This window comes from Watersipora subatra, chromosome 3 (assembly GCF_963576615.1).
Source record: "Watersipora subatra chromosome 3, tzWatSuba1.1, whole genome shotgun sequence".
NCBI lineage: Eukaryota > Metazoa > Bryozoa > Gymnolaemata > Cheilostomatida > Watersiporidae > Watersipora > Watersipora subatra.
This window is the reverse complement of record NC_088710.1, coordinates 17,845,248-17,868,617: the sequence shown is the minus strand read 5'-3', so window position 1 is coordinate 17,868,617 and position 23,370 is coordinate 17,845,248. Positions and strand designations below refer to the sequence as shown.

The 23,370-nt window shown below is 36.9% G+C and overlaps 1 protein-coding gene across 1 annotated transcript; it reads left to right on the top strand.

Moving 5' to 3' along the window:
• The first annotated feature begins 355 nt into the window (after positions 1-355).
• Positions 356-16,976, top strand: LOC137390403 (uncharacterized). Its single transcript, XM_068076735.1, has 18 exons — positions 356-467; positions 1,356-1,546; positions 1,694-1,816; positions 2,122-2,202; positions 3,053-3,190; positions 3,379-3,474; positions 8,242-8,462; positions 8,968-9,143; positions 9,248-9,353; positions 9,988-10,161; positions 10,375-10,521; positions 10,898-11,015; positions 11,681-11,772; positions 12,079-12,193; positions 12,376-12,459; positions 16,163-16,249; positions 16,395-16,524; positions 16,883-16,976. The coding sequence occupies exons 2-18, from the start codon at positions 1,357-1,359 to the stop codon at positions 16,974-16,976; spliced, it is 2,172 nt and encodes a 723-aa protein (XP_067932836.1). The 5' UTR covers positions 356-467; position 1,356.
• Positions 16,977-23,370: the final 6,394 nt, after the last annotated feature.

Here is a 23,370-nt window from a genome sequence, read left to right as displayed (position 1 = left end):
ATATAGGAATTGCGCAATAACAGGGACAAACTGTAAAGCTGCCACAATATCAACCAACCAAATTGAGAATACATAATATGCAGCTCATACGGCAGCGTTTACTACCTGTGTCGTAGTTTTGAATACTAACAATACGGTAATATTCAATCGCTGATACTACCGTGGCCGTAGTAATGAGAACTGAATACTACTTCATACTAGTATACGTAGTAATATTGAATCATCGCTGAAACCAGCTAATTGTTAATGAGAGTTATCTTCTCTTTTTCTTCTTTATGCCAACTTTGTTTCTATGGTATTTTGCTGATCATGCTGTTTTGTTCTATTCTAGCGAGTTGCATTCAATCTTTTTATAGTAATTGAATTCTCGCTGGACTGGTGAGGTTGTGATGTGTAATAAACGAATAATTATTTGTAACTTTTGCACATCACATTTGAGCTGGACATCGAAACTACAACATTTAAAGGTAGAGATTAAACCGTGAAGTTGCTCATAAAATAAATTCTACTTAAAGATTTAAATTTCGGTTTTAATTAATTAAAAATATTCGTAAATGTAACAAATCAATCAAAGGACGGCCTTGGGCAGGCAGGCTTGTGTTGAATGAAGTGATGTATCGTAATGGTTTATTTTCATTTTAGTAATTAATCAGTAATTAATTTTTCATACGAACCTTTACTGTATGTTATTGACATAATTCGTTTTTTTATTAATTAATAAAAAACAATAAATTTAATGTAAAGTTTAGTAGTAGTTAGTTAGGGATATTAACATAACTAACTCCTTTTACTTGTTTGGTGTCTGATAGAGAAAAATAAGGTTAAACAAACAAAGGTTATTTATAAATAAAGTTAGTAACATACAGTAGAGTATAAGTAAGTATAAATAAATTAATTATATAACTTTCCCAAGTTCAGGCCAGTGATTATATATAAATAATCCTCAAATGAAATATTAAATGAATACTGTATATTAAAAATATAAAAAAATATTTAGAGAAATAATCGTAAATAATCAATATGAAATAATAGTAATAACTATTTCACTACATGTTACTCTATGCATTCACTCACGCAATCCCCTACTCTTAATGTGTTAGTTTCTAAAGGAGTGCTTACATGTTTTACACTATATCTAGTTGATATCCTTCAACCAGAAAATTTATTCATTTGAAGTTCATACATGTATATTTGTGTAGTCTAAGCCTCAGACTTGAAACGTGTGGAGTTGATGGTGCCCACTATCCAACTCCAAAATGAGCCAAAGGGTCATCATCCAGCTGGCCTGTGTTGGGTAGTCAATGGGGGTAAAGGCACGATTTGTGTATTTATCATGTGTATTTTGATTGTTTTAGCATGGCTAACTATGATCAGTATCTTGATGTCTGTCTTAAAGAGCAGGCGACTAAACGTCCAGCTGAAGACTATCAGGGCTATTTGAAAACATGCATTGCTAAGCAAGAGTCAAAGCGCAGCAAAGATAATACAGGATATTGTGATTATCTGGCGACAGTACAGCAAGAACTAGGCAATAAAACTGAAAATGGTTAGTGCTGTTTTAGTTCATAAAAGTGTAAATCAGCCGGATAGAGTCTAAGATGCTTTAGGTGAAGTGCAAGATTTTCAATGGCGGTATTCGGCTTTTCACTTACCGCAATGTTTTCTCTTTTTACCCACTTGTTTCATGTTTCAGCACATATGGATGGTGTCAATATAGAGAGTGCCACAAGCCAAAAGAACACATGTATCGATATTGATGCCACCCAGGAAGCTCCTAGCTCTTCGCACTCCTTGAGCAACAAGCAAGATCCTTGTGGTAAACTCAATAATTAAGTCATACTCAGTTATCATTGTTTTTATTCAAGCAATTCAGACATCGGAAAAGTTGGGGGATTGGAAACCTTTTTAGTGCAACTCAGTAACAATAAAAAATGCAGCATGGTCGCATTCACAATTTATGTCTCATTGCTATGCTCCGATATTCATAACTAAATGTGACTCTTTACTCAGGGTATTGAATGAGTTGCTCCGCTTTCCTTATAAATTGTGCAGTATATGAGGCAATTCTATGTAACTAACCATGCGCTGGTGCAATCATACCACTCTGTGACCATATTTTAGAATACCTTCACAGACCAGCAGGCAGACAAGTATCTCCGGAAGTACGTGTAGACTACTCACAATACGTCAGCTTAGTGTCTGGTTAGTATTAGTAGCATGGTGAAAGGCATGCATGTTGTTAACTCTATCAGATGTAAATAGTGTGATTGGTAGGCATAGGTATATCCTGACATTCACTTTATAACACCCCAACCCCACAAGAAAAATATAACTGCACACAACAGTAACTATTATGCCATGCCCATACTGAGTGGGGTGCTTACAACTTTCATGTTCATTACAATGAAACGACTTCCATGGATCATGGTTTAAACAGCAATGTTTTCACTCAACCCACTGGAAGCCATCAGCATGGCATAAATAGTCACCATAGCCCAAAGCAAAGGCCTTTTGTTTATTTCAATACAATCATGGAATTTACTGAATGACTTAAGGTGGATAGGCTTATTTTCCTACCCACCCTCTCTGGCTAAAAATCCAAAACCTACTTGTAAAATGCATTATATGGCAACTTCCTCAAAGGCCTAGATGTGCATTATTATAATATAGGAGGTGATTAACTAGCTAAGCTTGTTATAAACAGAGTTATTAAACTGCAAGACCAGCTAGCAAGTTATGAGATATGTTTGCTTACCAGGATAGTAAAGAACTGTAGTTGACTGATGGCAATGATATACTCTAACTCACATTGAAGCTACACAGCAATCAGCAAGTGAAACTCTTTATGATTGAAATCCTGTTTCTGGTATCAAACAGCCAATGTTGTATTTTCCTGAATTCATCAGCAGCATGATTATTGCCCGAGCCTTGCCCGGCTACTATAGCACTTTAGCTACCACCATAGCCAAATGAGTTTGCGGGATAATGTGATATGTACCCCAATGGTATTTTGACTCTTTTGAGTTCAATGTGAAATTGTTTTCCTTTTCAGAGAATATAGAATCTGAGCCAAGAAGGACAAGAAGGACATTTATAGAAATCAGTGAGGAGGAATGGGGCTTGGTCAGAGATAGATTGTTCAGTTTGTTTCAAGACGGAATGGCTATATTAACTGCAGTACATGATTTAGGTAGATTTTTTGCTATTTGTCAGAACTTGGCAGAACATTGATTTGGATGCTTAAAATTCTCGCTCCTATGACTTGTTAACACAACATTTGGCGGCTTAAGATCAAAAGCTCAAGCCATTAGGATAGTTCGCCAACAATTGATGTTGTATTTATTGTGCTTTAATTTACTTAATAATTGCTTCTCCTAGGTCAAAGAGCAGCATATTATTCAAGCACCGAGTGCCGGGATTGTCTAGGGACAGAGAGTGAATCATATGAACAAGAGATATACATAATTAATCAGGGTTAGTTGAGTTTATACTGGTTTTGATGCAGGACCATAGATATAGTAAACCCTAGATATGCGAATAATCAAAACAAGTGAGGCCTATAATTAGCATGACGCAACGTCATGGTGATGTGCAAAGCGAATCAGCTGATCTATTAACTCCTATTGAATTAGCACTAAAAACTGCTCAATTTTTCCATAGTTTGTGCATCTAAGACTGCATACTTTATTGAAAATGTGTAAAACTTATATACAGTAATACTTCAACTTACGAGTGCCCTAACGTACGAGAAACTTGAGGTACGAGCCAGCTTTTAAGCAAGTTTTAGCACTAACATACGAGCCATGTTTGAGATAGGAGCACATGAGTCAGTTGCCAAGTATGTCGGAGGTGTTTTATGAGAACAGCATCTCTCTGTATTTTTCAACTGCTCAGATTATACTTTTGTACCATGTTTTTTGTGCGCGATTTTCAGTGCAGAATTATGTGAATTAAAAGTACCGTGCGTAGACCGAAAGTTTGCCAGTAAAAGGATAGATAATGCAAAGAAAAAGCGAATGATAACAATTGATATTAAACGGAAAATTATTGAAAAATATGCAAAATATGTATGCGTGATTGAGCTAGCTCAGCAATATGACAGAAATACATCCACAATTATCAAACACAAGGATTGTATTCAAGGCATTTAGTTTGCAAAAGGACTAACCATAGTTTCTAAACGACGCAGCGATCTTCACGACCGCTGATGGAGAGACTGCTCAGGCTTTGAATAAAAGACAAACAATTGGCCGGTGACTGCGTAACTGAAACGATGCTACATAAAAAAACCGGTGCTATTTATCGAGACTATAAAAAATAGACATTCGGACAAGTTAGCTAGTGGTCGTGCATTAACCCTTGGTGACGACACCTGTGTTCGTCCTGATCGCAACATGTTGAAAGGGCGACAAAGGCAAACGTCCTTATATAGGTTTCTCTTAAAACGGCCAGCTGGTCGTGAGAGCGAAACAAAAGAAAAATTAACTAACCAGTGAGAAACTTAAAACTATGAACGCCGAAGAAATTTTGATTACGTTAAGTTGAAGATTAAAGTTTGCTTTTAAGTTTGTCTTTTAAGACTTGGATAAAATCCAAATTTATCAAAGTCAACTGTTGTAATGAAGGATAACTTATCTCTCCCTCTCTGGCAAATGCTAGCGTTAGCTGCTATTGTATGTATTTCATTTTACATTTTAATTAATCACATTTCCTTGCATTATTTTTTATTTGTTGCTTTTTGAAAGCATGTGGTAAGTTAGGACAATAACCAACATCTTCTTTCTGTTACAATATATTGTTTTGAGTGTTTATTTGCATTTTTAGAGTATGGAAACCAATCAATATATGTGACCCCTGCCGTCAGAATGTACAATCGTGCGGTAATTAGATTGTTCACAATAGCACGATAAGTGTGCTTTACCCTATTGTATGATTCACCGTCACTATTTTAGTAAACAGTGGTTTATAGTGCATTAAACCCTGCTCTTTCACGTGGTCTTGTTTATTTTGGTGTCTGACCAATCAAAAAGCCATAATTGCCATTTAACTATACCCATATCGGTGGTTGCTATGGAATTTTCATAACCCAAGATCATAAATATTGGCTCTAACTACGGGTGCGCGCATGTATGTGGCTATTTCCTGTTTTGATGCTTCAGGCTAAAACAAAATAGAACCATCGCAAAAATTACTGCTCGTTGCTGCTATTAATTTAGATGAGTATTTCTACTTAGAATCTGAGTCAGCTGCCTCAGATCATAGTGAAAGCGATGATGAGGGAGGGTTGTGACAATATGGCAACCTTAGAAATGCAGCTTCATACGCAATATGAGGCTGCTAACGATAATGCGAGTAATAACGGTCATCCTAATGAATTAAATCAAATTACCGCCTATCAAAGATCAGCCTGATAACATTCTTATTCTAGCTGTTGACATCAAACTAATAAGTGGGTGCAAATGTAGAGAATTATGCGCTAGTTTTATGTCGTCTGAACAATTAAGCCTCATTAGAACTGTGTATCAAGAATTACCGAAGGAAACATTGAATATGGTTGTGTTGGGACAAATTGCCACTAGCATAATAAACAAACCCCTCCAATGCACTACAATAAATCTCTCCAGCGTACTCGTGCTACACTGTGTGAGTGTTAAACTACATAAAAAGAGCTCTAGATTGAATGGTCACTTGATGGGTTGATATTTCCGCATCCTGATGCCCCCTGTTGTCACTTTTCCTTGACCTTACCATGACCTTCTGTATCGGTGGACAAATCTGAATGCACTTCCAACACTTTGTCAAGTTGTTGGACTGTCATTATATGCAGTCATAGCAATATAGCTTGATGGGAAGTGCCCAGTTTGAAGCATACCCTTTTAATGGAAAACTCCAGGACGGTGAGCTTTTAGCCACACATATTGTTAACCTTACCATGACCTCTGGGAGGTCAACCGTCAATCGAATTAGAATAAAAATGCAACCATCATCTTTTTCAGGGTTTTATTGTAGATAATGCCAGGTTTCATCAATATAGGTTGAGATTAAGTGGTCGGTTGCTATGGCATTTTGATTTGTAAACAAATACCATGATTTACAGTTCATGAATCACCAACTTTATCCTGCTTAAACTCAAAACAACAGTTTTAGTTCATCATGAGACTTTTTCCACTAAATCTTGCATAACCTGGGCATATATAATCCGATTTAAAAAATTTTAAATGCATTAAAATCCTCAGAATTTGCTGATTTCAATTCTTTAATTAACTCAAAAATGTGGTTTTAGCACGATTGTACATTCTGACTGCCTGGGTCACATATGTTTAATTGTTCTATATATAAATAAATTGCACCAACATGTGAGTAAATTGACATACAAGCTCAGTCTCTGAATGCATTAAGCTCATAAGTCAAAGTATGACTGTAATGACTTTGGATGAGAGAGGCAAGAATCTTACACACATGGTAATGAATAATACCAATGATTTAGAAGCTTCTATATCTTTGATAATACAAAGAGTGACCAAATAGAAATTAAACTAATAACAAACTAATGAATCAAATGATATTTAGAAGCAGTAAAGCTGGACCACTGTATCAAACACCCATTAGACATGACTGAAAATAACTAGACGAGATAGTTTTTGTCTAAGGTTGGTTGAACTAGATTCCTGCTTTGAAGCGGCATAGTGTATTCTGATTTTAGTATAGCGATTTACTATAGTTTTGAGTAGACTGTTGGCATGCACTGTACATGTGAAACCTTGATTGAGGTTATGTAATAAGACATATATGTTATTGTCTGTGATGTTACTTGTTTAAAAGCTCTCTGTGTGATACCATAGCTCTCCTTGTGTGAACGTAGGCACTTTTCTGCAGCAATTCATATTCGGCCTATCAATCTGGTCACCAATCCTCCTCTGTTTTTAACTGAGATTAGGGTTATGTCATCACTATTTCTACTTCCTACTACTTCTACATCGGTCAAGAACTTGATACACTCGTCACATTTGAGTTAGAAAAAAATCCTCATCACCGAACTCCTCATCTTCACCTTCCTCAGCTTTTGACTCTTCTTTCTTTTTCTTTCTAGCCAGAGAATGTAGTAGTAGTTGGCCAGTTTTTTCAGCCCTGCTCACATCCAGATCAATGCAGTTAACATTGGGACTTGGTGTGATATCTGCTTTTATGAACAGTGCTCGAAGTGCAGATCTAAAGCTCTGCACATCCGGGTTAATGTTATAGCCACCCTTAGATCCTATTGTGGAAAACAGAGTCTCAATGTGATCCTGGTTGATCTTAAAGGTTAGGAAGTAGCTGATGTGAGGGTAGTTGCTGAAAAGATATTGGGCAATGCCATGTGCAGATTTGGCTGCTGACTCAAAACCAATGACGAAATGATGATGATTTTCCTATTATTTTCCACTAGCAGCTTTCAGCTTGGTGTCTTTAATCGGCATAGATAGCTAATGATATTGTTGAGAACTTCTTGTTTTGAGTTGATGTTCTGTCTTGTCATGGGCAATTCAGGATATACCTAGGGTGTTGTGGTCTCTTCTGATGACATTTCACTAAGAATTTGGTCTTATTGTTACGTTTATGACTTTAAAACTAGCATGTCAAACATGCTTCCACCACTAAACTTATTGCTCAATTGAAGGCTTCGATGCTGTGATGCACATCACTACGACGTAACGTCGTGAAAACAACAGCCAATTATAGGCCTCACTTTTGCTTCATTGTAATGATAGCTATTCGCCAATCTAGGGTTTACTATATCTATGTGCAGGACAATGGCTTGTCGCAGTTGGCTGCGGAGTGACAAAACCCAAACTGCATAATCGATTGTGTTAACAAACATCCTTGTAAAGTGTGTGGTTTGAAGTATGGACCATCAGGGCTTTATGATCTTGCTGGCCAAAAGGCATCAACATTCATAATAGTGAGGGTTGGACTCCTCTCCATGCCACAGCCTCTTGTGGATACATAGTATATTGCCAGGTGTCTTTTGATTGTGGTTAACGGCCGGCCCAGTCAATCCACATACCAGAGTTTTTGATGCTCCGAGAGTCACAAGCCTCAAAGTATGATATTTGTTTAGTCGTGTCATGTTTTACCACACAGTTTTTGTTCCTTTCATCTTTCTTTTTTATCAATTGAATGACAGGTCATGGGTATAATTGTGACCAACCAAATAATATCCAAGTCTTCCTTCTAAAAATAGGCAATACATTCTGATTTTAGGTTTCCGGCATCCATCCTGTTATGTTTGTCTGACATGCGGAATCAGGGAAGATCCAATACAGTTAATGCGCCTCGGATTGTTTCCTTTATCTCCTGACAAATTTGTTTTCTTCTCATTTGAAGTTTTGAATTTGTTGTCTGCTATGACTAACTTCAATGCTTTAGTGAGTTACGCAACTATAGCCAGCGCAGTTAACTTCAACACGAAGAAGAGTTTTCAGGTATGTGAGTAATTTGCTGGTTCATGGATCGTTTTTGTGTGTAGGTGTGTAGTAAACTTCGCACGCTAATTAAACTCTTGATCACAAACAACCTCACTGCTTCATTTACTAAGTGTGTATAGTTTTGAAAATGAATGTCTGTTTACTTATCAGTTATAAATCTCTAACCAAGCGCATGATGCCAGTATTTGCAAAGGGTGTACCCCAAAACGCTTTCAATTGGGAAGGGAAGCATTTTCACATTTGGTACACAAGCTAATATGAACCCTCAATAACGCGTACAGCTTTTTTCCAAAATATCAGATGAGGAGTTTGTCTCACAGCTTCTGATTTTTAATAAATGATGTAAAGCAAAAGATGTATAACTCACCTAAATACTACCTAAACTATGATATTATTACACTTCTGGCAATTTCTGAGCTATTTGGGGTAGTCTTAGAGCTTCAAACTAATATTAACATTGGTGATGATCACAATGTATTTTGCACTTCATATTTATTTACAGATGTACAACGTAAGACCTGAAATTATCAATTGTGTCATGAGGGAGTGGAAGAGGGTGGAGGAACTAGCAATGAGTGAGGAACATAATCTTCTACAGTGTCCAGCCTGTAACACAAAGCCACACACCATTAACGTTGATGGTAACTCTAAGCTATACCGCTATAAGAAAGCAGGAGGGTAAGTAATCCTATACTGCCCGAATTTCCAAAGAATATTGATGTATGGCGCTGGTGATTGTCTTTCAAGTAGCACCTATAAGCAGTGTTATTTATAATTTTTAGGTGGACTGAGATTGATTATAAGTCTGAGCTCATATTAGACTCTACTTATGTTGACAGAGAGGTTGATAAACTCAGAGGCAGTAAATCAGGCACAGCTGTTCAAGAGGTGAATTCAAATTTGATTGCTCCATTTGTTTCACACTGAGCACTAACTTTCTGTCTCATGAGTACCATAAAAGATAGTTCATCCCAATTGCAACAGTCAAGTCACATTCTAGATGTGTTAGACTATTTGGCTGCACAAATATTTAGCTGTTAGTTGGATTACATAGCAGAAGGCCTGTGGTGTTGCATTGGTATAGATGTTATGCATAAACTGCTAGCAGCATACCCAATATTTACAGCAATAATTTGTTGAGTTTTGAATCTCCCTCCCAAGATAAGTTAAAGCTCTACCGGTATGGCGTGTTTCAATTGAACTTTAACAATGTATTGTATTACTGGTCACCATTGCCGGATGTTTCAGCAAGGCTACGGATGAATGAACCCGCCTACAATTTCTTAGCACCACTGACGATGCAAATTGCATATTGAAATTTGAGTTGATTGTATCTTTCATATGAATGTACAACACAAGACATTGGGATTTGATCTAAAATTGGTAATAGATTGTGAAAGAGCACACAGTTATTCCTAATTTTGATACAATCATTTTCAGATACCAAAATTTTTAATAATCGGTGTGTTCCTTCCAGGCCTCCTACTGTAAATAAGCACATCAATCACGTTTTTCTTGAAAGGTTGTTGACGATTCACGTGGGAAGACAAAATTGAAAAATGCTCAAGTCGGGGGAAAGGCCCATTCTTCTAAAGATGAGACCGGTCTCATGCTAGCAACATGTCGACACGTGTTTATTCTGAAAGGACTGGACATTAAGAGAGGAGAGATATTCCAGTATCCATATATACTTCAGGTATCAGTTTGTATTTCATCTATATGTAAACAGAACTCTCTCCTAACGCTGCAAATCATAAGTTTAACATGCCATGATCATAAAAAAAAAATTTTGTTGTGAAATCTAAGCCAGGCGTACTTGAGGGAACTGTCATTTTCCTAACCTTTTGCTTTAAACATGAAATATCTTATGGTTCATGGTGCAATTAATTGTTTTTACTTTGTTCTCTAGAAACAGTTTCCAACAGCACAGTTCTTTGCCTATGATGTTGCGTGTAGGTATTACCCCTGGCTCCAGAAGTTTGATGGGGAAACAGCCAAAAAGCAAACTCCAATGTTATCCGTAATGCATGCTAAATCACACAAGTGGTCATGTCAGGTGATTATTGTTGTTATACGGTAGAATATAGCAATAATTCATCAAGTTTTGCCAAAGCCCTTGTTGGCATAATTTTAAGTTTACCCTCAAGTAGGAAATCCTGATTTCTAAATTTAGTAGATAACTTAGAAAAAATATTCAGACATTTGTACAGTGCTTCCAAAAACCTGCATGAAAAAAGTTCTTTTTTGCTTAGTCATAAATAAACTACTTATGTAAGATTTTGGCACAGGCAAAGCGGAAAACCACTTTCACTTCAACACATGTTACAATGCCACCAGACTCTCTCCCACCCCCCCCCCCCCCCACAGTGGTTGGCTCAGGCCTTAGCGATGTCAGTTAGTGAATAACATTTTTATAACAATTGTATTTTCAGATGAAATGGAGTGGTAAAGTGGTAAAGAGAGCTGGTCGCTCAACTGGAGAAACCTGTGAACAAGCTAACAGTTACCTCTCACGTTTAGGTCCTGTCACTCGAAACTCTCATTCTGCAGGTGCGTTTTGTAGCATCCCATGACTGACCATTTGATGAATTCCGCATAAGTTATTTAAACAGTTGGCATTGCTAGCACTGACCATTGTCCGACATGGGTTTCACCAACCATTCACCCACTCAACATTCCCAGACAAGCTATATTATCAGGCAAGGGACTTTATATTGTCTAACTCAACCCATAATATAAGTGACAAATTCAGGCAACTCAAATGTCAAACTAACAATTACTGCCCTAAATACCAGAGGTGTGCACCTTTTCTCTGTCACACATTTGAGAAATGCCATTTTGGTTGACTCAAAGTGAGGTGGGTGTTGTTTTGGCATAAGATTATGGTTAATTGTGGATGATGGTTGACCTGAATCTTACCGATGTGAGAGTAAGCATCATGTCACTTCGATAGCAGATTTTCGTGTGTCTATGAATTGTGTCTGGTCAGGTGTCTGGGTCTCTTGTGATTATCAATTTTGACCCACACTGATGTATAACATTGACTGCGGGTGAGACTGGAATAGGGGGACGGAGGCCAGCAACTTCTCTCAATAGACCGAGTAATTAGACAATGAACTGCTTGACCTCTCAATACATGCAAACTGAGACCCATTTCTGTTGTTATGATGCTGTGGTGTATGTTTGGATACCTATTTTTTCATTGTCTGCAATAGTGCGTAGGGAGAGGATAACTCAGAGTGCTAAGTTCTGGAATAGCCGCAAGCTTTTGGAACTTCCAGTGTGGATTGCAGCACAGTTGAGCAAGGTAACAAGGTGTATTTCATTTGAGACTTGGTAATTTGGTAAACAGAATTTGTGGTATGAGCTTTGCTTCTAAAGAAGAGTATTGGTTACTAACACTTCTATTTCATGTCTAGAAAATGATAAATGGAAGAAGTTCCGTATCTGAGTTTGTTACTGATTGAAATAATTGCTGTGAACCATATCTTCATCCGAGGAAACAGAACTAATTACCCTGATGCCAGGCATGATCGGCAGAAGCTTGCATCTGGACTCATAACTCAATCAGGCTAACCAATGGGAAGGTTCAATCAATACTTGTATTTTGTAGATGAAGAGAGAAATTAAGGAAATGGAGGAGCAGTTTGTGGTGATGTGTGGAGACTTGAAGAAGAGTGAGGCTCAGATTGAACAGCTAGGAGAGGAATATTCCAAGATTGGAGAAGGTAATAACTATGTTGGCATTTGCAATACGGTCTAATTGGTTGCATTAGTTCAGGGTTCGCAGTACAGAAAACCAAAAAATCCAGTGTTCAGTCCCAGTACAGCAAAAATAATTATTTTGCTTTTTTGTAGTTTTTCTACCGATTGAAATGTAAATTAGTTTATTTTTGGTATTCTTTTCTAGGCGATATAACACCACAGGAGCGGAAGATGGAGGGGCTTGCCTGTCGCTACAAAAGATTAGCATCAAGTATATTGAGTGACCAAGGTAATAATGTACTTTTTGACAGAAGTTTTAATCCATTGAAATCAATGGTACACATGCAAACTGATATTCAACATTTTTCATAAGTTGCCGTAAAACCTCTAATTGAAAGCTGCCTCTATTTGAACGCCACCTATATTTGAACGTCATCTCCAATTGACCGTCACCCTGAGAAAAAGATTGAAAAATAGACCGCCACTCTTCAATTGAACGCCACCTCCATTTGACCACCACTTTGACCTTATTTGATCTTCACGAGCCCATAATATTAACTGATCAGTAGAAAAGTGTCCACAAAAATGTATTAATAATTAATCGTTTGTATCAATAATGATTAATTCTCTCATTATTTAATTTCAAAGCTTTTCGTGAATTTTTCTGTTAAAACTTTGAACACGACACCATAGAAATAATCAATAACGATCTCCGGCTAGTAGTAGCTATCTGTTTAAAGATGTAGTTGCGTCAAAAATGAAATTAGGACCCATAAAAGGCTAAAACATCAGCTACAATTTGATGCCATTTTTGTCTTTGTAGACCAACCCTGTCCAGAGATATATGCGTTTGAATGAGGCCCTCTTTTAAAAAGCTCACGTTCCAGCGGGTGCCAATTTCGTGACGTCACTAGCTTGTTTTCTGAAACGAAACCACGAGCGATAAATATGAGGTCGCTTCGTTAGCCAATCACGATCGCGAAATTTTTATATAGACCGTAATAAATGTTATCACTCGTAAAACGCGTTGTCTGTGATCTCGAAGATTCTCATCGCTAGAGAATTCATGCTCATCGTTACTGATTCAACGCGTTTCAACAATTACTAAGTTATACATAGTTTTAAAATGGCTTCAAGTTCGAGCGACCGCTACTCAGAGTTATCTGAGCAACGTTTAGTAAAAGATTAGAGTAGACAGCCTATGGCCAAAGCTGACAGGCGTCAGCAGCGTTTTGCTGCAGAAGAAGACAGAATGGAGGTAAATTAACTTAGAGTCTTCTATACTTTAGTAAATGTAATATTTTTTATAGTCATAAATACATATACTAATTAATAAAATGATAATTCTTTGCTATCTCCAATCATCGTTTCATAGCTTATCTGCCGTTTTACCTAGCTATAATATTTTTTCGAATTTTCTTTGGTAAATTAGAGTCATGATTACAAATTATTTTCACACGTAGGAAGTGGGTAAAATCGATTGATCATTGCAAATCTTTAATTTCCAGAACCAAAGCTTCGAATCGTTGGCTTGGCGTACTTGTGCCTTTATTAAATGTTTATTCGTTTTTAAAATTACACTCGCAATCTATTTAACTCCCAATTTGGAAGCTGTCAATAGATACGCTTTAGAATGACATATTTATGAATGACATATTTATTGCATCTACTTTGTTTACATTTACTTGTTTTACTTATTACAGAATGTTTATGTCGTCCCACCAGCCGAAGAAGCTTTGTCAGTGTGGAAACTGCTATAAAGGAGAAAGCAAGACTTGAATGCGTGCTGGATGATGTTTTGTTTGAGTTTGTTGCAGTAGATGAATTTGTCTTATTGTATCAGCTAATACTATGTGAGTGGCCACGACTTGATGAATATTTTTAATAAAAGCTTTATGCCGAGATGAAAATATTTTTGCTTGTAAAAAATATATAATAAAATAATATTGTTGAAAAGATAATGCAAAACATGATTTGCAGAATATTGTAGTGAATCGGATATGGTATATGGGTGTCCGCAGAACTGGAGAATGTGAGTTCAAATCCAGTTTGCAGCAGACTTCTCATCCTTAAAACTCTATCCCTGTCTATATTCTTTTCAAAGAGGTGGCTTGCTAGTAGTAAGAAACTAGTACATAGGTAATAGGCGACATAATGTGGGCGGGGCTTATGGGAGGCTGTATATCGTTTATATGGGTAGCTGCAGAACTGTGCTGATACAAAGACCGCGTTCTGCATAAAGTGACTAGACAGAATTACCGTAGACCGGTAGAATTGGTAGTCGGTACCCAAATGTTTACACAAGATTTGGAGAAAGTGAGTAGAACAAACTTTCAATTTTCGTTATTTGAGGCCTTTTAAACATCCATAATAATGCATCTGTAGCAGGATTTAAAATTTTATTCTAGCTAACACGAGCAAATACAAAATAAGATATATGCCAATAGAGCCGCGTAAGACTAGACTTTTATCGCAAATAGCCGATGTGAATACGAGAGATAGAGAGAGGTTGCCAAACGCGTGACATCATTGTTGGCGAGGCTGGGCACGTTTTTGTGGCCTGAGCGTTTTTACGGTGATCAGATTTTTTCGGTTTTAATCTTCAAATATCTTGGCAATGCGATCGCGTAACACAACAAACAACATATCAACTGATAGAGAAAAAAAATGCTTTCTTTTAAGATCAACTTAAATTTTGACGCAACTACATCTTTAACGCGTTCTTTCTACTTCGAAGAAGCCTACATATAAAACGGCTTAAATTTACAATAGTAGATGAACTTTCAATGCAACGCTATAGAAATAATTACTGTCTCAAGCTAATAGTGGTTCCTTGTTTGATGCGGCCGAGCTACTTCGATCTAAGGTTATGTTTACTAAGCAAATTTTACGCGTTGTGTTCGTACTTAATGCAGGGCGCTAAAAATATGATAAAAAGTTGCTGGGATGTTAGTATCGACTAGTTCAGCAGTGCAAAAGAAGAGTTGAGGTCAGAAGATATTGTAGAAGGTATTGGACAACTAAAAGACGTTCGTTCCATCAAAAGCAACAATCAGAACGCAGCTATCCGAGCAAACGATGGAAATATTTTTGTGTTAAAAACGTTAATTTTTGTTTCTGCTTGTAATATAAGTATAATTATGTTTCAATGTTTATGTCACTTGTTCATAAATATTTGTATCATTTAATAGATTGTTATTGAATAATTTATAACTAAGCAGGTCTATAGCATGTTATTTAATTAATAGCGTCCTTGCAGCTATCTTAACACGGCTTACGATAGATCAATGCTCGTAACTCCACTTCTATTGCACGTAAAAAGTTAGTTTTGTATGTTCTCGAAGTACATTTATTAAGCGATCTGTGACAAGTTAGAGGCAAGTTAGCAGATTTATTGCATCCAAAAGGTTTAATATCGCTACACTGGAAAAAGAGAGCAAAATATAGGCGACATTTGTTTCGCCCGTACTAGTGCTAAATTTGCCTTCCGAAAATTTTGACGAGCCATTTGAAACATACACCGCCAGCCTATATTAGAATGCCGCCTCCAATTGACCGCCACCTTGAAAGAAGAGTTGGAAAATAGAGCGCCATGACGTTCAATTAGAGGTTTTACGGTATGTTGAGCTGCCTACCCTTGACTGTGAGGGTAGGTCTCAAGCCATGTTTAGTTCAAAAAGTTAGCCAATAACTCCACTTTCTCAAAGGACTAGACTTCCGTCATGTGCAGCAGTGAATCTACAAAAAAATATTTCCGGCCCAAACATCACTTTAAAGCCTGGAACAACGGCAGAAACAAATTCTTTGGCCAAAGAACAACTGACCCAAGCAACTTCACAATGTTTTACTAAAGATTATTATCATGAGGAGCTGAAATATAACCTTAGCTTCCCCGGTCAAAGCTTCTGCTGGATCTACAGACAACTCCAATGGCTGCTTTGAAAAACTGTTTTTACTCTCAACTTAAGCTATGGATATTGTTATTGTTTCAGATTCTTCCAAGATCAGAAAGAGACACCGCGACATGTTGACCAAAGTCAAAGGGCAGTTTGAAAGTGAGGTGGACAAGTATCTGTCAGGTAATCATTGTGTTAAATTTTATATCAAAATGTTTGAGTTTTAAGGAAAATTAGCTAGTTAGTACAACGTACTTATATTTATATATGATGGGTCAGAATGATTATGATCGTAGTTGTTGAAATATCATCTCATCATTTTGAACAGGTAGAAAGAAAGGAAAGAAAGTAAGCAAGAAGGAACTTCTCCAAGTCCAGGACACCCTATATTTTCCTTGGAGGGTTTCAACACTCGAAATCAGTCCAGGATTGCTAGCAGCAGTGGATCTTCACCATCGGTGAGTTTGAAAAGTGCATAATTTTGGAAGGACCTAAGGGTGGCCAGCAGTTCTCATAGAAAATAAACTTCATACAACTTGAAAGTCATTCCCTTTCCTAAAAAACTTGTACTTTTTACAACAGGAGAGATGAGGTGTTCTATTGCAGTTTCCTCCATTGTTTTTTCTCCATATTGCTTTGGCAACCTGCTTATTCTTCTCTATTAGTTGTTAGCTATTATTATAAGATCAATTGATGTTATGAAGAAGTAGAAGTACTACTTACAGAGAGAGACAACCTCATTGAATACATCAATGATAAGTTAGAAACAGTGCAGGATAAGTCTTGGTTGACCAAGGAGCTTGTTTCCAAAATCAGAGATTGCTTGCTAATTCAGATTGACCAGCCAGATGTAGATGATAATGTAGAGTTTGAGGAGCCAGAATTAGAAAGTGATGTCGATGATGATTGATCACAAATAACGAAGGCATGATAGGATAGAACAAAATACAATATGTTGCTAGTACGCAATTGCCAACATTGATACAGCAAGCTTTCACATACCATTGTCAGCTTTTGTAATGTACATGTATAGATACTTGCAGTCACCTCTTGTCTGCTTTGCAATGAACCTTCAACTTTTTAATTTCAACGTTTGGTATGACTGTAGTGTAAATCGGCAGACTGTTATTATAAAAATATTGTTATTGTAAAATCTATACTGTATAGAAGAAGAGTTGATCTCGACCGTTGACCATCTCGAGTTGACCATTGATCTCGATATAGTTGATAGTACGATAAAATACTTTTATCTCACAAATAATTTCAGTGCTCAAAAAATATACGATTTTGTCCAAGGCTATAGTTTTAGTCATTTTTAACTTGTGAATTCTGATTTTGCAGAGCAGCCCCGGTGCCCAAACAAATATGATTTTGTTTAAATATCATCTTTAATCAGAGCCAGAAAAAGATCACCAATGTCTTTTGTTGCCGCTTCCATCAATCATCTTGACAGAACACCAAAACCAATGATCAAGCTATCCTCATAGTTGCGGTTGGCTAGTTACTTGTCAATTTGTCTGGGATCAAATTAAGCAGTGTGGGGAGACGATTACGATGTTGAACAGTTACTAGGGGTAAACTATTACACGCACACACAAACTATGAGAGCATATTTGAAATCAGCATGTCTGATATGTGTATGACTGGTAGTTTCGAGTTCACGGCTCTATGATTGGGTTTGTTGAATTCTCTGACTTTGCAGAAGCAGCCCGGTGCCCAACCAAATATGATTTTGTTTAAAGAATAGAGAAAGCATAATATTATTATGCTTTATTATTCATCTTGAGGTGTTGACTGATGTTCTAAAAAAAGAATCAAGGAGATTGACCAACCAGAAGCTGAGATATAGCCAGCCAAACACAGTTCTACCAAAAAACAAAAGTGTTTTGGTAATCATCAATATATGACGTATGAAATCGACTTGTGTGTCATTGGTCAATTAAGCCAACTAATGTGCTCTCCTATAACAATCACGGCGTTTTAATTGGTTTAATCCCTGGAAGTATAGAACAATCAAATTGGGCCTAACAATCATCGCTCCTAGAATTCCGAACCAGTCCCTCTGACGTGTAGATTAGTTTTAGCATAAAATAATTACACGCATCTATTATTTCGCAACATTTCGCTATCTTGCTAGTTCAGCTCAGTTTTGTTGTTCTCCTACTTAGCTTCCCTATTCAGACTCATCTTTAGCGTTGTTCAGATTTTTTTTAACTATAGCTAATAAATGGAATCAATTAAATCAATCATCAATCTCGGTTATCATTTGGAATTTTCTACAAATTATATTAGTTACATCATTTATTCTATAGGCAGTTATATTATTATTTTGTATAATATGCATTATGAATATTATATAAATCATAAAAAATAATCATAGATAAGATAATAGATCAATAGAAAAATCAAAGCAAAAGTTATCGTTTTCTTTTCTTATAGCAAGAGCAGCACGGTCAAGTTAGTTTTTTTAAGATTATGGCTGTAGTGAACTTCCAGTCTGTTAATAGTGACGATAATCATGAAAATCAACTGAATGCTGCAGTAGATACACAGTAGAAAAATGATGAAGGAACAAAAAGTCCCATTCCTATTTTTTATTCTAAACAAACTGCAATCGCGGATATCGCATATAGACTATACACGCGCCGTTCGTTGAACAGATGATCTTCGGAGCATATCCGTGGAGATCGAGTTAAAATTTGAAGCACAATAGTCAAAATCTGCTCTTCTGTTTTAAAAAATCATGGCGAGGGGTTGTGGGCAAATGCCTTTACCACACAATGTTTGGATGATTTTTCTGAGAAACCAGAGCTAGTATGTAAATTATTTACTATCGCGAGAAGCGTTTCACATCTCGTAGCCAAAACAATCATTATAAGTAACGGCGGTAAGGGTGCGCAACTCCGGCACATGACCATTAAGTCGATTTTATACGTCACAGTTTTCGGGATTTTCGAAGGGTTTTCCTCTGATTCTTTATTAGGTAGACCTGTGTTTGGCTGTCTATATCTCAGCTTCTAGTGGGTCAATCTCCTTGATTCTAAGCATAATAATATTATGCTTTCTCTATTCTTTAAATATCATCTTTAATCAGAGCCAGAAAAAGATCACCAATGGCTTCTGTTGTGCTTCCATCAATCATCTTGACAGAATACCGAAACCAATGATCAAACTATCTATCCTCATAGTTGCGGTTGGCTAATTACGTGTCAATTTGTCTGGGATCAAATTAAGCAGTGGGGAGACGACCAGTGGAGAGACGATTACGATATTCGACAGTTACTCAGGCTAAACTACTACACGCACACAAACTATGAGAGCATATTTGAAATCAGCATGTCTGATATGTGTATGACTAATAGTTTCGAGTTCACGGCTCTATGATTGGGTTTGTTGAATTCTCTGACTTTGCAGAAGCAGCCCGGTGCCAAAACAAATATGATTTTGTTTAAATATCATCTTTAATCAGAGCCAGAAAAAGATCACCAATGTCTTCTGTTGTGCTTCCATCAATCATCTTGACAGAATACCAAAACCAATGATCAAACTATCCTCATAGTTGCGGTTGGCTAATTACGTGTCAATTTGTCTGGGATCAAATTAAGCAGTGTGGAGACGATCAGTGGGGAGACGATTATGATATTCGACAGTTACTCAGGCTAAACTATGACACGCACACAAACTATGAGAGCATATTTGAAATCAGCATGTCTGATATGTGTATGACTGATAGTTTCGAGTTCACGGCTCTATGATTGGGTTTGTTGAATTCTCTGACTTTGCAGAAGCAGCTCGGTGCCCAAACATATATGATTTTGTTTAAATATCATCAATAATCAGAGGCAATGAAAGTATATATTTATCAGTAAATATATAATTATACAGTTAAATATGCGACAAACGTATAACTGCATGGGGTTAAACTTCCAGGTGCTCTGGTTGGTTTTGCTCATTTCTTCCTTTATATACACTTTAAGCTCGGCCTCCTTTAACCTCGGCTGGTCATGCGTATGTAACTCAGATTCTGTGTATAAGCAATAACTCGTTTGGTTTTAGCAAAGCCGAGTATAGCCTTAATAATCGAGCATACCCTAGGACACTTATGTATTCGCGGCATCTAACTTTCGCGTTTTCGCGGTGTCATCCTCTCGCGAAAGTTTCATGTGCGAAACTAAACTATCATAACAAACTAGCGAAAAAGCGAAACTAAATAGCTTTGTTCGTTGATACAGTAGAATGGAATTTTATAACGACATTTATTTTAACGTTTTTAACGACCACCATAGCATCGTTAAAATATAAACCAACAAAATAATTTGACTGCCAAAATTTTATTACGTTATTATTTTGCAATTAATTATGATTATTTTCCCATTAAGAATGATTTATAATGATAGGAATTTGATGTCAATGCACATGCATTGGTAGCGCTATCGTTTGCTGGGGGCATCAATCAATGCAGCGAGCACCGTGTGTTGAAAGAAAATAAGACACACTGACACTCGCAGTACTACACAAGCAGCATGGCTCTGAAAAGGTTTGGATTCACCACTGACACCTCTTCAATAACTTGTCATTTTTTGAGATTTGTTTTGTTTTAAGTGATGTGACTGCGGAGACGTTTTTAAATTAAAATAGGGAAAACATGACCGCAGTTGAAACGCTCAGAAAAAGACATCTTTTTCTTTTGAGCGTTTTAACCAAGATCAATTTTGCGGATTTTATTTTAAGTTCATTCGGAGGCTTTTACGCTTTAGATGGGACATGGCCAAGCGGGTGTTTGATAAAACTTAATCTTCTGCAAACCTTTATAAAAGTCGTTAACAAAAATATTTTGCCTCTGATGATGATAATAATGATGCCTAAGAACTACTAGAAGTTGATGTTTGTCTCTATAGCTTGGAATGAAGTGATATTCTACAGCGATAAAAACCGCGTCCATGGCCGTTGGGCAAATAACTTTTCGAATAAATGATGTTGAGGTCGAGTTATCTGAAGGAATTTATCATCGCGTTGAAACTGACCAAACAAATCCGTTTGAGTTGACCTTGTGTTTGAGATGAAATGTTACATTTTATCTGAGGGCGAGTTATCCGAGTTGGACTGTACTTACCGTAAAAAAATTCCCAAAAAGATGGGGCGGCTCAGCCGGCCAGTGAAAACGGGTCTGTTGATAGTCCAAGAAACAAATGGCAGCAAGCGATCAAATTGCATTATCGACCTTGCCCACACCATTCTACCTGCGGTTCACAATTACAAACTAGTCGCAAATTTAATTTTTTTTTCGGTGAACTTAACCTGAGGAATCTAATTATGTTTGTTCCACTGCATTTATTTTCACATCACTATATTTTCGCACTCATCAGAGCTGCGAAATTAAGTTGCATCGAAATTTTACTCTGTGAGCTACTCACGAAACTAAATACTAGCGAAATATAAGTGTCCTAGGGTACTTTTTCATTAATAGCCAAAACAGTGTCAACTGTGCCAAATTTGATCATGTTAGCCAAGCTTGCTATAGCCGTGCCAATTGTACTCAGTCAGTTGGCTAATTCCGATCGCTCCGTTGATAGCGAACACAACTAGTTGTTGAACCTGCAAACATAATGTATGATGTATAATATATGAACGTCAGGCCAATGTATTACACAGGTAGGTAGATGTAGCATTGTCTTCAAGTTTCTTCGTGCAACTCAGTCTACTTACAGATATAAAAAAATCAGCAGACTAATAGTAGCATAGATGATGTAATAGAATATATCTTCATAACTTACTCTGTGAGGTTGTCGTCAGGGAAGTGGCGGACTCTGACTGGGTAGTGTGTAAGTTGTTCTACTACAAAATTGTTATGTGGAATATGAAACAGAGATGAACATCCTTCCAAGCAACTTTATCCAAACAAGCATAAAATAAAAATAGATAGAATTTTGTTATCCCACCAAAATCTGTCACATTATCCAACATGATCCAAAACGAAATAGTCATCTTAGCTTATTTTAGAGGTACTCATTACAATACAGAGCTGAGGCCACTTGTAATGCAAGTGGATTTCGCACTGCATTTTAACTTCCACTAGTGGAATGCTAGGTAAAATGCATCAATACATACAATACAATGGCATTCAGCAAATCCTTAGAATGATTCATATTTTACATAAAGTACACCTTCCCCATTCCCTACTAGGGCTTTAAAGTTCTAAACTCACTTCCTTGTTCATTGTCAGCAGAAATTTTGGTCCTCTTGCTTTCTCTGCTGCTCCATTTTTTTTCTGCTCCTTTCCACTGCTTTGCTTTGGTTTATCAACTACAACAAGAACTTTAAATTTGAGGTACAGGCCTTCTGTTTTTAAACGATCAGGTGATAAGAGAAAATCAAGCAACAATTTTACCAAGGGGTGGGTAGATAAAATAATATTAACAAAATTTCAAGCTGTCCCTTGCCGTATAACATGCTTGTCACTTCATGGTAAAAACAATTCCTCATGTTTGGGACTTTCTCCCCCTTCTAAATTTTGACTGTTCCACAATCACCTTGTTTTTCATGGTTTTCTGCGTTTGGTTGCTTACGCTTCTCTCTCGTGCCTTCATCTCCTTGATCAAGCTTTCGTTCTTCACCTAAGAATATAATTTAAACCACAGTTAACAGCAGATCACATGACTTTTTTCCCAGGAGACCTGCTTCGGTAGACAAGTTTTTGCAAACCATTGTTCCTAGGATAGCTTTGGTAAAATTAGGAATTATTCTCACCCCTGTCAAAAGTTTCTCCTGTTGGCTCTTCTGTCATATCTGTGTCTTCTTCTGCCATCTGCCTGTGATCTGCAACTTACAAAATAAAAAGTAGACAAATTAGAACAAATTGATCTAATATATACATAAATGTTATACTGATCATAAGAAAGTTGCGTAGTGACACGCAGATCTTATCAGTTGACTCTTGGGCTGAATGTATTTTGAAAGTATAATCATACTACAAATGGAACTGCTTTGAAAACATTAGGTCTCATCATTTCCTCTAACAGCAACATGGCAGTAAACTAATAATTGGAGTTAAATGGACTAATACATGCTATGAAACATCAAAGTTGACCTACAGACTAAACATGGCCTGCAGTCTAACGTATGAGTGCACATAGCACCAAAATATTAAGCTTTTTGATATGACACGCAGACACTTTTTGGACACAGATAACAGGTTTTTTCAAATACTCAGACTTCAAAAGAATGGTGTCGCTGACACCCACTATCCAACTGGACCCAGCAACATAACTTGTTTGAGGTTTCAGTACTTTCTACAGTATTCAAAG

Coding starts and splice junctions, on each gene's coding strand:
- LOC137390403 (XM_068076735.1), top strand. CDS start 1,357: ATGGCTAACTATGATCAGTATCTTGATGTCTGTCTTAAAGAGCAGGCG. Junction 1,817..2,121: donor CAACAAGCAAGATCCTTGTG/GTAAACTCAATA, acceptor ACCATATTTTAG/AATACCTTCACAGACCAGCA. Junction 9,144..9,247: donor CGCTATAAGAAAGCAGGAGG/GTAAGTAATCCT, acceptor TATAATTTTTAG/GTGGACTGAGATTGATTATA.